Source organism: Camelina sativa, chromosome 20 (assembly GCF_000633955.1).
Source record: "Camelina sativa cultivar DH55 chromosome 20, Cs, whole genome shotgun sequence".
NCBI lineage: Eukaryota > Viridiplantae > Streptophyta > Magnoliopsida > Brassicales > Brassicaceae > Camelina > Camelina sativa.
The window spans coordinates 4909419-4923365 of NC_025704.1; the positions used below are offsets into that span (position 1 = coordinate 4909419).

At 38.2% G+C, this 13947-nt stretch overlaps 5 protein-coding genes across 6 annotated transcripts; 3 read left to right on the top strand and 2 right to left on the bottom strand.

Moving 5' to 3' along the window:
* LOC104772210 (uncharacterized protein At1g15400-like) lies at positions 4-336 on the bottom strand. The gene has a single exon (XM_010496847.1). The coding sequence runs from the start codon at positions 334-336 to the stop codon at positions 4-6; it is 333 nt and encodes a 110-aa protein (XP_010495149.1).
* Positions 1935-3608, top strand: LOC104769360 (N-alpha-acetyltransferase 50). The gene is made up of 3 exons (XM_010493556.2): positions 1935-2151; positions 2731-2853; positions 3154-3608. The coding sequence occupies exons 1-3, from the start codon at positions 1998-2000 to the stop codon at positions 3369-3371; spliced, it is 495 nt and encodes a 164-aa protein (XP_010491858.1). The 5' UTR covers positions 1935-1997; the 3' UTR covers positions 3372-3608.
* Positions 3717-8078, top strand: LOC104769359 (carbon catabolite repressor protein 4 homolog 6-like). The gene is made up of 15 exons (XM_010493555.2): positions 3717-4022; positions 4111-4555; positions 4641-4807; positions 4926-4991; positions 5202-5254; positions 5328-5409; positions 5488-5537; positions 5681-5762; positions 5974-6066; positions 6152-6184; positions 6271-6359; positions 6498-7251; positions 7343-7428; positions 7534-7618; positions 7703-8078. Exons 1-15 carry the CDS (start codon positions 3918-3920, stop codon positions 7775-7777), a joined length of 2265 nt encoding a protein of 754 aa, XP_010491857.1. The 5' UTR covers positions 3717-3917; the 3' UTR covers positions 7778-8078.
* Positions 8066-9733, bottom strand: LOC104769357 (putative inactive serine/threonine-protein kinase At5g11400). Its single transcript, XM_019242450.1, is given in 7 exon segments — positions 8066-8529; positions 8621-8726; positions 8813-8946; positions 9045-9108; positions 9111-9209; positions 9318-9544; positions 9636-9733. Coding segments are annotated over 7 exon segments (1014 nt in total). The 5' UTR covers positions 9712-9733; the 3' UTR covers positions 8066-8221.
* On the top strand, positions 10357-13835 carry LOC104769361 (1-deoxy-D-xylulose-5-phosphate synthase, chloroplastic-like). Of its 2 annotated transcripts, none has more exons than XR_764360.2 (10): positions 10357-10714; positions 10861-10986; positions 11078-11245; positions 11368-11515; positions 11679-11947; positions 12068-12335; positions 12412-12668; positions 12767-13045; positions 13123-13412; positions 13502-13835. XR_764360.2 is itself a non-coding variant. In XM_010493557.2 (10 exons), the coding sequence occupies exons 1-10, from the start codon at positions 10559-10561 to the stop codon at positions 13649-13651; spliced, it is 2106 nt and encodes a 701-aa protein (XP_010491859.1). In that variant the 5' UTR covers positions 10357-10558; the 3' UTR covers positions 13652-13835. The 2 variants fall into 2 exon arrangements, 1 of the variants encoding a protein (XP_010491859.1); XM_010493557.2 differs by having other exon boundaries at positions 13128-13412.

The following is a 13947-nucleotide window of genomic DNA, read 5'->3' on the forward strand; positions in this document are numbered from 1 at the left end:
GTCCTACCTCGATTTGCTTCTTCCTCTCCGGCCGTTAGACGAAAACAAAGAACAAAAGCCACAACCAACGGAAGATATCTTAGGAGAAGGTGGATCCAAAGCTGGAGATATCTCCCCAAGTTCTCTTGCGCCACCATGGCCACGTCTTCCGTCTGATGCGCTACGTTGCACCGTTGGAGGCGTACTAGCCGCCATTGATCCGTCACGATGATCGTTGCTCAATTCTTCTTGTCTTTCCACGCCGGGACAAATCTCTCCACTCCCGAACCTGTCATTCCAGACGAGTCCCGACGATCCATGACCCCTGAACGACACCGTTGATCTCTGCAACGCCATCTTTTTCTCTCTTGTCTTTTTTCAATCGAATTGTGTGATTTTTTTTGCCTCCCGGAAACTAATATATATTTGAAGAAACGGAAAACAAAGAGAATAATTATGGGAAACTAATGTTTTTTTTTTTGAAGTTTTCTTTATAATTTTGGTTTTTCCTTTTTAATATTTTAAGTTGGAAGTTTTCTTTTTTTGTTTTGTTTTACTTTTTTTTTATTCAAAATTATCTTCTTTTCTTACTATGGTTTCACATTTGTAGTTAAATAAACAATATTTTAGTAAAATGAGACTGTTTACCAAAAATATAATTAAACAATTTTAACAAAGAGAAACCTAACTAAATTACTGTTTGTGCAGAAATCTTTGATATGTCCTAATGTCTCGAGAAGAGACAAACAACTGCACTCGGTTGACTTTCTAAATCANAAAAAAAAAAAAAAAAAAAAAAAAAAAAAAAAAAAAGTCTACCAGGACATATGAACTTTGGATATTTTCAGTGTTTCCATCCATGCTAAAATGTTTTTTTAAGAGATTAATTCGAGAACCTTCCGATGTTGTATATAGCACAAAAGGAGTAAAACTTCGGCATAGTACGTTATTCAAGTTTTCACTAAAACTAAAAACTTCCGCTGTTCCGCATGGCAATTTGTAATATAGTTTAGCATTAGGTTAGATTTTTCATCAGGAATATGAACCATTTATGTTCCTAACTTAGTAACTTCCTATCCTAGCTAGTAGGAACTAAAAGTTTAGAGACCAAATCTTTCTTTCTTTCTTCAATAGGGAACTAAAATGATTATGGAGTATGACATGTATGATATGATCATGGAGCAATCATGCATGAAGCTGGTACTTAGTAGCCTTCCAACCCATAGATATTGTTCGGAGCTAGCTAGTGGAAATGACATTGCAAATTTACCAATGTTTTAGTTTCCATGCCTTAGAAACGTTTTTGCATTTTAAGATTTTTTTTTTCAAATTTTGTTTATCTCATATTTTTCAAATTGAAAGCTTCCGGTTTGGCTAACCGAACCTTCTCCCTTCATTAAATGTTATTTTTTTTTCATTTGACCAAAGAAAAAAAAGAAGTGAAAGAAGCCCAAAAACCCAATAAGGCTTTTGACTTTTGTATGTCTGTCTTTTATATTCCCCTCACCAACTCGGCTCAACTGGGAGCAATCAACTTCTTCGATTTTTTTTTTCCTGTACGAATCCCCCAGGTTTGTCTCGATCTCAATTTAGTTAGTGAGAGCAATCACATCACAAGATTGACTTTAACCTAAATTCGATATAATAGCTTTAGATTGGGAATCGAAAAATTGAATTGTGAATTTTTTTAAGTAACTCAATTCGTGTGGTTTTTTCGGAACAAATAAAAAACGGAAGTAAATCAATTTTTGATTTGATCATATGATGCAATGTATTAACGGAAGTAAAGACATAAATTAACCTTATATACAATCGAAAGACATTTATGATGATAAAGGATGCGCTTGATCCAGGCCCATAATGATTTTAGGCCCAATATTTTACCTACGGATTCATCATCATTATTTATTTATATATAGTTTATATTTTATTTTCCCCTAAAAAAAAATAAATCGAGAGCTTTCCCTTTTTCTGTGTCCGAACGAACGACGTCGAATTCTCTAGATTGTTCGTCGGCGATGGGAGCTGGGAGAGAAGTCAGCGTATCGCTAGATGGAGTCAGAGACAAAAACTTGATGCAACTTAAGAAACTGAACACAGTTCTGTTCCCTGTTCGCTACAGCGAGAAGTACTACGCCGATGCAATCGCTTCCGGCGAATTCACCAAGCTTGGTTCGTTTTCCTTTTTTTTTCTTTTCTATTACAGTTTCATGGGAATGTGCCTTTCAATCAGGACCCTAATTTTATCATCTGATTGTGTTATGATTCATCTAATGTACCTGAAAGTTAATTGCTTTGGGGGTTTATGATGAACTGTTCTGTGGTTAGGCTTGGTATGACTCTATAAAGGAAGTATCTTTTGCTATCGTGTTTTGCTTTGGTTGTCTGATTAGTCCCGTTCTCTTGTCATTTTAAAAGTTTGATTATGGTTTGTCTTCTTGTTTGTTCGGTTCCGTTAAATTTATTGAATGAGCCGTGTTTTATTTAGGTTCAGCACTAGTGTCTGATATCTGAAAGAAGATGATTTGATATGTAGCTTTCTTTCTAATAGTTGAATCGATGAGTTTAGTTGCTTTATATTGTCTGTTGCTTCGTAAATAGTAGTAGACAACATCTTAACTTTGACAGTAACTATTTAATTGCTGTTGCCTGGATAGTTATGTTCTTGGTGTTACGTTTATTTTCTCCAATTTGTGAGACAAGGAATATTCTTCATGTTTTAATAATGGATTTACTCTCTCTCTCTCTCAGCATATTACAGTGACATATGTGTTGGAGCTATCGCCTGTCGTCTGGAGAAGAAAGAAGGTGGGGGCATGCGAATTTATATAATGACGCTTGGTGTTCTTGCACCATACCGTGGGATTGGCATTGGTAAGTCGTAAATCTGCTTTCCCAAACCAACTTGAATCTTGATACTGACAAAACATGAATAATGTAGAAAACTGTTGCGTAATTCTGTTGTTCCTTACGTTTTTTACACATGAGGCTAGCTGTAGTACGTTTACTCTGTAGTTCTCTATTTAGAGATTCGAACCACCAAGAAATAGTCATGAGCATTTTATGCAATGATTTCCTCATATATCAAGATCTAAGATTGTATTCCCCTGTTTCAAAAGAAGCAAAAGTCTATGTCTATAACTTATGTATCTTGTTTTGTTTTGTCTTTTGCAGGTTCAAAGCTATTGAATCATGTTCTTGAAATGTGCTCCAAGCAAAACATGTGTGAGATATACTTGCACGTGCAGACAAACAACGAAGACGCGATCAAGTTCTACAAGAAGTTTGGGTTTGAGATCACAGATACCATACAAAACTATTACATCAACATTCAACCAAGCGATTGCTACGTTGTCAGCAAGTCCTTTGCTCAATCTGAAGCCAACAAATGATGAAAAATACCCAACTCGGGGGAAGCCATTCCTCCCCCAGTTTCTTTGTTTGTTCTATTCAAGATCTATTAATGTTATGATGATCCGTCGGTTTCCGAGTTTTGCTTGTTTTGTTGACCTTTAAAGTTTCTTATTGATTCTAAATTTTATAGATTCATGGTTATATACTTGCTGGTTTTGGACCTTTTTTGGTTGGTGAAGTTTTAACTTTGCAAACAATTCAAAGCTTTGTACTCAGTATACTCAGTACTTGCGACTCCAGGGGTTCAAAATTGAGGTTCCATATCTGAAATGTTGTTCTATCAATTTGAGTGAAGAGATACAAGATTCTTGTTATGAGTGTTGAATACTGAAGAAAATAAAGAACTGTAGAAGAAGTGACTTTGGCTTGCGTGCCGTTAATTCACGGTAAAGACAGAGAGCTGTGTACTTCTAGATTCCAAAAACGGCACGATTGTCCTAAGAATCTCAGTTCATCGGATTGATTCCGCCACTGCAATTAAGCACCGCTTCCTCGCTCTTTTACTCACTCGATCCGATTGACCAATGCGGCGTTCTTGTTTTGCTGCCCAAGTTTTATCCGACGTTGCCTTCGCTGACGCCTCCACTATCTCTGTTCCAATCTTCACCACCATGTCTACTCGTACTCCGGTAAATTTCCTCAGCCATGCTCTTTTCGTATCACTCTCGCTGCGTTGCTTCTGTTAAAAGAAGATTAATTTAGTTTCTTACGGAGCAGTACAGAGGTGTCCGAGGACGAGGTCGAGGCCGAGGCGCCAGAAGTTTCTCCGATCGTCCGTACAACAACGACGGAGGAAGAAGAGAACAGTTCGTTACTGAAGACTCGCATTTTCAGTCAGTTCATGACGCCAATCTCCGATTCCGACATGGTCAACCTTATCATCAACAACCTCAGCCTCCGTTAGGTCAGCGGCAGCAACCACCGTTTAATCAGAATTACGGATTTCGACCTCCGCCGCCGTCTCAAGGTCAATGGCAACAATTCCGTCAACCTAATCATCCGCCATCCAATCAAAGCTATACGGCTTGCCCTCCCCCTCCGTTCTATCAAAACCAGATGTCTCGGCCGCCTCCGCAACGGAGCTTCCGTCAACGGCCACGGTCAAAACCTTCAGATTACCGTGAATGGGAACATGCTAAAACGCCACTGCCTCCTGGCTCCGGTAAGTTTTGCTAAAACAATGATCATCTCATTCTAGTTTCTATGTTTTCACAATTTGATTTACTCTTTTTTTTTTGTGTGTTCAGAGAAGTTTGTTGTTCTATCGTATAATATATTGGCTGATTACCTTGCAAATGATCACTGGAGAAGTCTTTACTTTCACATACCGAGGAATATGTTGAGTTGGGGAAGCAGAAAGAGCAAATTAGTGTTCGAGCTTGGGCTATGGTCTGCAGATATAATGTGCCTTCAGGTTATTGTTTCTGCTATATCTTCTTGTAATTGTTTGTATGAAGTACTAAGAAGACAAAGCTCTGTTGCGTTTTCATCATATGCACAGTGATCTAATGTGTTTTTTGCGTGTATGTCAGGAAGTTGATAAATTTCAGGACTTAGAGGAGGAGATGAAACCCCGGGGATATAGTGGCATTTGGAAGGTACTAAATTTGTTGAAAAAACAATTAGGGTTTATCTATCTTTCTTACGAGTCAGCATCACCTGCATTGTTTAGTGTTGTTTAAAGATGGTGATTTTGAGTTTGTATTCTCCACTGACTCTCTTGGAGTAAAAAGATTATATGGTATATATTAAAGCTTCTAAGAACTAGGCTTCAAATGTAAGGCTAACTCTTTCGTATAAAAATGTAGATGCGGACTGGTAATGCTGTTGACGGCTGTGCAATATTTTGGCGATCAAATAGGTTTGATTCCCTTGCTCTTCCTTGTGTCGTTCAGTCTGGCATCTTGTGTGGAATCTCATTTTTATCATATTAGATTCAAGTTGGTTCATGAGGAAAGCATCCAGTTCAATCAACTTGGTTTACGGGATAATGTTGCCCAAATTTGTGTTCTTGAGGTAATATAGATACCTTATGGGGATAGTGACTTACATACGTTTGCCACTTTACCCTAAATCAAATTTGGTTATGTGTAGACACTGTTGACTTCACGTACAAAAGAAAATGAGACCCCTCCACCTGAAAGGTAACTTAGAAATATCTATAAATGTTACTATCATATCATTTTATGGATGGATAATTGCCATTCACTAGGAAGTGGCTGATTTTCTTCAGTTATGGGCTATACTTTGTGGGTAGGCTGAAGTGAATTGCCATTTTCTTTTGCAGCTCCGCTGGTTCCCACCGAGTTGTCATTTGTAACATTCACGTGCTTTTTAATCCTAAAAGAGGAGACTTTAAACTTGGTCAGGTACTTTCCTTTAATGCCATATTCTAGTTTGTAGAATACTTTTGCCAAACGACAGTTTTACTCTCTGATTTAACTCTATCTACAAGCATGAACATGTAAAAGTGTTAGTTGTCTTAGATAAAACTTCTGAAGCAAAACACTTCGCCCTTTGCTTAACTTGGTTTGTTTAACTTTTCCATTTATCATCTATGTATTCATCTCTGTTACGTAGGTCAGGACACTCTTAGATAAAGCTCATGCTGTTTCAAAACTCTGGGATGATGCGCCTGTTGTTCTTTGTGGGGATTTCAATTGTACACCAAAGGTAGGAGACTCTTACCTTAACAGTTGGTATACCCAAAATAACTTGTTTTGTGACATGGTCATAACATTCTTCCACCTGGTTGCAGAGTCATTTGTACAACTTTATTTCAGACCGGAAGGTAAAGCTTCATTGTTAGGCAAGTCCTTCATGTACTAGTAACATTATACAGATGGTTCACATTGTATCTTGTGCTGCTCTCTGCAGTTGGATTTGTCTGGTTTGGCCAGAGACAAAGTTTCGGGGCAAGGTTCTGGTGAGTTTCGTCCACCAAGGCCAGAAAATTATACGACGAGGTAGAGCAAGTACTCGCCAAGTTCTTCGACATCAATATGTATTTGGTTTTTCATGTTTACCCTAGAATCTTTGGGTTCTACTCTGCTTTTGAAATTGTCAGCATGGTTGATACTTGATAGGCCTCGTCAATTTTCCAGGTTTCAGTCCGCCAATAAATCTCCACAAAGTCAAGTTCAACCATCAGATTCGATCACTAGTGCTCATACAGAGAATAACTCCAACATAGATGCCCCCTCCGAAAAGACATCTGAGCTTCCATGTGGTGATACAATTCTTGCTGGTCACAAAGCCACCTCCAGCTCAGACCAAGTATTACCAGGCGAGAGTATGGTCTCAGATTGTAATATTGGAATAGAAAACAGAAAACCTGATGTCTCCGGGAATCTCTCGATCTCTGAAGATCTTTCTTCAGTAACACTATCAGATACAGAACCTCAACATGCTTCCAGTGCTAGAGAAGATTCGAATACAGATCATTCTGTAAGTTCCGGTTTATCAGAAACAGAGCATTCTTCTGAGAAAATATGTTCTAGTGATCAAGATATTTCATCTAGTTTCTCCACTGAGGTTGACACTACTTTGGCTGAGGTGAAACTAGATGGCTTAACATTAGACGAACCAGTGGTATTCGCGCAAGATGAAGAAGGTTTAGGTGAAGATGGGGAAACCTTTTTGGCTAAGCTACATGATAACAATGAAGACTTGAGTCAAAAAGGGGAACTTGTAAATGAACTTCCACTTAAATCGGGGTTTGAAGCTCTTAATAGTGACAAAATCACTTACAGTCCATCCTCTTGGACTCCAATGGAGATAGCAACTGCAACAGGTGACCCAGAGAGAACAACGGTTGAACATGCTCTGGAGCTGAAGAGCACTTACTCAGAAGTGGAGGTAGTGTAATATATTTCCTACAGTTTTGTCCTTTTATATTCTGTTCCTTGAGAAATTATATACTTAGGAAGCTGTTGAAATTTGTGGTTAGGGTCAAGCAAACACAAGGGATGAAAACGGAGAACCTGTAGTGACCAGTTATCACAGATGTTTCATGGGGACAGTTGACTACATATGGTATTAGCATTAGAAGCAAAACCATTTGTGATAAAAGATTACTTCATTATTGTGGATTATGCACGTTTTGACATATTCTCATGTTTGATTTCTTGTTTGGGTTAGGCGGTCGGAAGGTCTTCAAACAGTGCGTGTGCTTGCTCCAATACCAAAACAAGCAATGCAGTGGACACCAGGCTTCCCGACTCCAGTAAAATCCCATGATATTGTTTCTTGTATAGCCTAGCTTTTTAACTGAAATCTTTTTCATGATTGTATTTCTGGTTTGTTACAGAAATGGGGAAGCGATCACATTGCACTGGTTTCAGAGTTGGCCTTTTGCAGCAGCAAAACTCTGCCCAAAAGCTGATAATAAACAGGTGGGTGACTGCATTAGAAATCTAAGAAAGTGTAAGGAGATAAGATGTTGGAGCTCTTGGGTTCAAGCACATCCTCGTTGCAATGTTGGAGCTCTTTACGTCGTCAATAGCTTATTTAATATCCCAGCAAAACATCTAAAAGTAAACTTTTACAGAATCTCATAGGCTCCAGTTTTGTTTTTCTCTTTATCATAGTTTACAATGACAAATTATACTATTTGAGTTTTGTTTTGGGCAGACAGACACTCGATTTCAGAAAATCTGCAATACAATAAATGTTTAACCGTTTAATGCATGCTTCTTCGTTCTAAATAAATAGCTTCACTGTTTACACCCAACTCTTTCAGTTTTAGTCTAGACTGATTCTTTCAGTTATTACAGATGAACAACTAGCATTATCAATGTCCTTGTGTCCAATACAAGGACATCTCACATTAGTACTTAGTCGCTGCAATAATATTCAGAACATCCAAAACTTGTTGCATCAATGGTCGTTTGTTCTTGTTCCTCTTGGTGCAACTTTGGATGAGTATGCCCATCAGTGTTGCCGCTTTCATAGGATAATCGGTTCCAAGTCGGGGATCGATTATTTCGCCAATCTTATAATTTTCGGACAAGAAAGATCCAGTCCGAGCACCTGCGCTATGATTCGTCCAATTTGTTAATCTGTCTACTGAACCAGCTAAAAGCTCAAGCAAGATCACGCCAAATATGTAAACATCACTCTCCATTACCACATAACCTACATACATATTACACAGTCGTCTTTAACATTAAACAATGAAAGATTAATCAAGAATTTGTAAACACAAAAACTTAAGAATTTTGTGTACCTGACATGATACATTCACGAGGTATGTATTCAAATCTACCCACAAAAACCTCATCTTTCAAACGTTGATTGTTTGATTCAAGATAAAACAATTTTGCATTGTATTGCTGATGAAATCCAAACTTGGATATTAGTTGCTAAGATCACAAAACAAACAGAAGAAGAAGAAGAAGAATGGAAATAAAGTCGTTACCTCGTCAAGCATAATATTATGCGGTCTAAGTTCTAGATGTAGCGGGCTGTTCTTGATCGAGTGGAGAAAAGCAATACCTTGAGCTGTTCCAATGGCAATCTTAACCCGTATTTCCCATGGCAATGCCTTTTCCTCTGTTGAGAGAGAAACATTGAAACTGAATGTAAAGCAAAATCATCTTATACCAATTTATAGAAGGGACACATTAATTAGAGAAGAGATCGATCTTAACTTCCGAAAATGTGATGATCTAAACGTCCTTTGTGCAAGTATTCTAAAACCAAGAGTGAACTTTTTTTTTGGTGTTAACCAAGACTGATTCGTTATCTTCACAACAGTAACCCAAAATTTTGACCAAGTTTGGATGAGAATATTTTTCTAGAGACTTCACTTCTTCCTGCAGCTCATAGTTTTTTTTTTTTGCCCATCAATTAGTACACAACACATAAAGACAATTTTTTTAAGATAGAATAGTTGAATGAAAAAGAGAACAGACTTTGCTTACCATCCACTTTTGCAGAGCCTGTGAACTACTATGAAGACATTCGATGACAGAAACAGGGGTACCTGTTTTAGTTCTTGATGGTGCAAATGTGGTGTCATCGATGTAGCCCTTGTAAAATGCTCGAAGACAGTGCTTCTCACAAATTTCGACCCTGTCTTGTCTGAATTTCTCCATTGCTTTCATCCATTCTGAGAAGCTGAAGACTCTCATATTCTCGTTTTGTGCCTCTATACATAGATAAGAACTTGAGTTATACGTATTTTTTTATAAAACATTAACAATAGTAAAAGTGCCTTTAAAAAACAGAGATGCATGTACCTGAAATTAGAGGGACGGTGAGAGGCTGGTAAGCAAAAGGTTGTTGTTGTTTGAAAGGCTTTATGATGTTTCCCATTGTTGATGATGAAAGGCTTGAATTCTCAATACGTAACTCAAGTTTGGAATTTTGCAAAGATACTTCTGGTTTTAAAGAGGTTACAAAGTTATTCCAAGTTGTAAAAGTGACACTGAGCAATAAAAAAGAAACCACTACATAATAACCCTATATGCATGACAGTACACTAGTTTACTAAGTTGGGAAAAAAATTCGAAAACTCAAGTAAAGAATCTCAGGAAAGTGTTGTGTCAATTTTAGTAAGTAATAGACTTATTGCTTTATTGTTGATCAGAAAATTTTCTAACTCAAGTAAACAATTTCGAAAAAGAGTCAATTTTAGCTTATTGCTTAGTTGATATCTATTGATTAGGAATAGAGGCTGTAAATGGTAACTCTGAAACGTAGAGGGCACACTTACAATTACTATCGAGTAATGTACAAAAGGACAAACCCAAAAACGCGTTACTTTTGTTTTCCTTCTCCTCTTTCAAAGCTGAAATAGCCTGAAACAGTGTAACGGTAAGGAATAAGGATGATTGGATAATTTATTCCGAGTTATGGAATAGGCCCAACTAAAATATTATTGGGTTTATAAAATCCCATATACTCTATGGGCTTTAATTTATATCTCCAGGCCCCAATGTATGTATGCAACAAATGTTCTTCTTCTTCTTCCTCCTCTCTCTCTACCAAACAACTCCTCTGGGATTCTGATTCTGTCACTTCTCGCTAAAAGCTTCGCCGTTCTCATCATCTCAACATTCTCAGGCGTTTTTCGCGGCATTTATTTCGAATTCGCATGAAGATTCCCTTGTAATGTTTTCATTTCTTCTTCGTCAGTTGTAATTGGTTCTCTCTCTTCATCATGGGTTCAGCTTCGATTAGTTACCAATTCGGAATCTCAGCTCGATTCTACCGGAATTGGAATTCGAGGTCGGATGTTACTGTTTCCTCGGTTCCATGTAAAGCTGATGTTTCCAGAAAGAGCCTATTCTCAGCTCCAAGCTCTTCCACTCACAAGGTATTCGATTATTTCTCTCAGTCTCGTTTATGCCAAAAAAAAGTTCCAAACTTTTAATCTGGGTCTCAAGAGTTGCGTATTTTTCTTCGGATTTAGATCGTCTTTAGTTAGTGGATTCTCCTAATGTAGGCGTTTTTGATATCCAGGAATGTATAAATCGAGCTCGGGTATGTTCTTCGCCAAATACTGATGAGTACTGCGATGAGATATTTGAGACGCCAATACTAGACAGCATTGAAACTCCATTGCAGTTGAAGAATTTGAGTGTTCAGGTAATTTTTTGTTGATGGTCTTATGCCATATGTAGTTGAATGAAAAAAGTGAAAGGCTTGGGGTTGATGAAGTTGGTTTCTATTTTTGTAGGAGTTGAAGCTATTAGCTGATGAAATACGTACGGAGCTTCATTCTGTATTATGGAAGAAGATCCAAAAGTCTATGAATCCTAGCTTGTCTGCAATAGAGCTTACCCTTGCTCTGCATTATGTTTTTCGTGCCCCGGTTGACAATATATTGTGGGATAATGTGGAAAAAGTAAGCTCATGTTTTGAAATTCAGGGGGATTGATGATCTGGTTTCCTTGTGCTTTGGACCTATTGTTGGAAGGTTTTTGATGTGTTTCTTGTTGTGTTAATAGCTTGGTTTGTCCTTTGTAGACATATGCACAGAAAGTTTTGACAAGACGTTGGTCTGCAATTCCATCGAGACAAAAGAACGGTATCTCTGGGGTCACTTCTCAATTGGAGAGTGAATATGATTCTTTTGGGGCTGGGCATGGCTGCAACAGTATTTCTGCTGGGCTCGGTAAGTTTTTTGTCACAGTATTTCTGCATGGCTGCAACAGTTGCCTATAGCTTTATTTGTTTTTTACTTATTTGCCTATTTTCCCTAAAACAAGAAGTAGACTTAGCTAGTGAACGCTTTTTATCGATTTGGTGTGATGAACGTTTGTTTTTTTGTTTCTTAGGATTAGCGGTTGCTCGAGATATAAAAGGAAAGAGAGACCGGGTTGTGGCTGTGATAGACAATGTGACAATAACTGCTGGTCAAGCATATGAGGCAATGAGCAATGCTGGTTATTTGGATTCTAATATGATTGTTATACTTAATGATAGCCGTCACTCTTTACATCCAAATATGGAGCTGGGATCCAAGGCATCCATCAGTGCACTATCTAGCATCATGAGCAAAATCCAATCTAGCAAAATTTTCCGGAAATTTAGAGAATTAGCTAAAGTATGCATTCCCATACTCTCTTTATTAAACTTAGTTGGTTGCAATTTTGATGCTGGAAATTTCATGTTCAACAGTTGTAAATGTTATCTGATTATTTGTTTTTGCTGTGGATTTTGACAGGCTATGACGAAAAGAATTGGAAAGGGCATGTATGAATGGGCAGCCAAAGTCGATGAGTATGCACGTGGAATGGTTGGACCAACAGGATCAACTCTCTTTGAAGAACTTGGTTTGTACTACATTGGTCCTATTGATGGACACAACATTGAAGATCTAGTTTGTGTTCTCCGAGAAGTATCTTCTCTAGATTCAATGGGTCCTGTGTTGGTCCATGTGATCACAGAGGAAAACCGAGATGCAGAAATCGGAAAGAAGATCATGGTCAAAGGTATATTCCTCTGCTTATGTAATTTTCTTAACACTATCCATATCTTGACATTGACAGTTCATTTTTTGTGTCTCAGACAGACGCACTTACAGTCATTGCTTTGTTGAGGCTTTAGTGATGGAGGCAGAAAAGGATAGAGATATTGTTGTGGTTCATGCAGGGATGGAGATTGATGCATCACTTGTTACATTTCAGGAGAGATTTCCAGACAGGTTTTTCAATGTCGGAATGGCTGAACAGCACGCTGTCACATTCGCCGCTGGTCTTTCTTCAGGAGGTCTGAAGCCCTTTTGCATTATTCCCTCTGCTTTTCTACAAAGAGCTTATGACCAGGTTTCACCTTTTTCTCCATCTCACTTGCACAGAGTTGGACTATTCTAAAAGCTTTTATTAGAAGCAAAGGGCCTTAGTGTCTTTGATGGTTTCGTTAGGTGGTCCATGATGTAGATAGGCAGAGAAAGGCGGTGCGATTTGTTATTACAAGCGCAGGGCTTGTTGGATCCGGTGGTCCAGTGCAGTGTGGAGCTTTTGATATAGCTTATATGTCATCCTTACCAAACATGATAGCCATGGCTCCTGCCGATGAGGATGAGCTTGTTAATATGGTTGCAACTGCAGCTAACATCACTGACCGTCCGGTTTGTTTCCGGTTCCCTAGAGGCTCCGTTGTCGACAGGAATTATCTCGTCCCCATTGGATTACCAATTGAAGTAAGTTCCAATCTAATCTTTAAATCTTTTGTTGCAAAACAGACTGTGCTGACACAAGAACCGCTTTATCATATTAGAGTAGATTGGAAGAGGAAGAGTTCTTGTAGAAGGTCAAGATGTGGCTTTGCTTGGGTATGGAGCCATGGTTCAAAATTGTCTTCATGCTCATTCGCTTCTCTCTAAACTCGGTTTGAACGTGACTGTAGCTGATGCAAGATTTTGCAAACCCCTCGACATCAAGCTTGTGCGTGATCTATGTCAGAACCACAAATTCCTCATCACTGTCGAAGAAGGCTGTGTTGGAGGGTTTGGTTCTCATGTGGCACAGTTCATAGCCCTCGATGGCCAGCTCGATGGAATCATCAAGGTAGATAAAAAATCAAAACCCCCATCTCTTTCAAAGGTTTCATCTTTCTGGTCTCTGATTTACTGTTTTTGGGATTTAAAAATTGGTAGTGGAGACCGATTGTATTACCAGATGGCTACATCGAAGAAGCTTCTCCTAGCGAGCAGCTAACACTTGCTGGGCTAACTGGACATCACATAGCAGCAACCGCTCTGAGTCTTTTGGGTCGCACTCGCGAAGCATTACTCCTCATGAGCTAGCATAACCTTCTCATGAGGGATTTACCTTCACAAGAAGCTCAGAGACTTTTAAAAGGCATCACATTTATGACTACTTATTAAGAAGAGTGAATGATGAGTGTAATTATTAAGTTTCTTAAACAAAATTTGTAGATAACATATTCAGAGTTCAAGAAATATGATTTTGGAAGAGCAATCTGCTACGTTTGTATATTGTAAATATAGAGTACGAAAATTGACTATTTACTTTTTACACGGTTTTCCCAATTTTCATAGTCTCAATTTGTTGTTGTTGTTGTAAGTCTCTTTAACATACA

What these genes read in the sequence shown, in the direction of transcription:
- LOC104772210 (XM_010496847.1), bottom strand. Translation starts at nt 336, where the DNA reads ATGGCGTTGCAGAGATCAACGGTGTCGTTCAGGGGTCATGGATCGTCG.
- LOC104769360 (XM_010493556.2), top strand. Translation starts at nt 1,998, where the DNA reads ATGGGAGCTGGGAGAGAAGTCAGCGTATCGCTAGATGGAGTCAGAGAC. An exon ending in CGGCGAATTCACCAAGCTTG is followed by an intron (nt 2,152 to 2,730) that starts GTTCGTTTTCCT and finishes TCTCTCTCTCAG; the next exon opens with CATATTACAGTGACATATGT. An exon ending in ATACCGTGGGATTGGCATTG is followed by an intron (nt 2,854 to 3,153) that starts GTAAGTCGTAAA and finishes TGTCTTTTGCAG; the next exon opens with GTTCAAAGCTATTGAATCAT.
- LOC104769359 (XM_010493555.2), top strand. Translation starts at nt 3,918, where the DNA reads ATGCGGCGTTCTTGTTTTGCTGCCCAAGTTTTATCCGACGTTGCCTTC. An exon ending in GATATAGTGGCATTTGGAAG is followed by an intron (nt 4,992 to 5,201) that starts GTACTAAATTTG and finishes ATAAAAATGTAG; the next exon opens with ATGCGGACTGGTAATGCTGT. An exon ending in CCAGAAAATTATACGACGAG is followed by an intron (nt 6,360 to 6,497) that starts GTAGAGCAAGTA and finishes TCAATTTTCCAG; the next exon opens with GTTTCAGTCCGCCAATAAAT.
- LOC104769361 (XM_010493557.2), top strand. Translation starts at nt 10,559, where the DNA reads ATGGGTTCAGCTTCGATTAGTTACCAATTCGGAATCTCAGCTCGATTC. An exon ending in TGAAGAATTTGAGTGTTCAG is followed by an intron (nt 10,987 to 11,077) that starts GTAATTTTTTGT and finishes CTATTTTTGTAG; the next exon opens with GAGTTGAAGCTATTAGCTGA. An exon ending in TACAAAGAGCTTATGACCAG is followed by an intron (nt 12,669 to 12,766) that starts GTTTCACCTTTT and finishes TGGTTTCGTTAG; the next exon opens with GTGGTCCATGATGTAGATAG.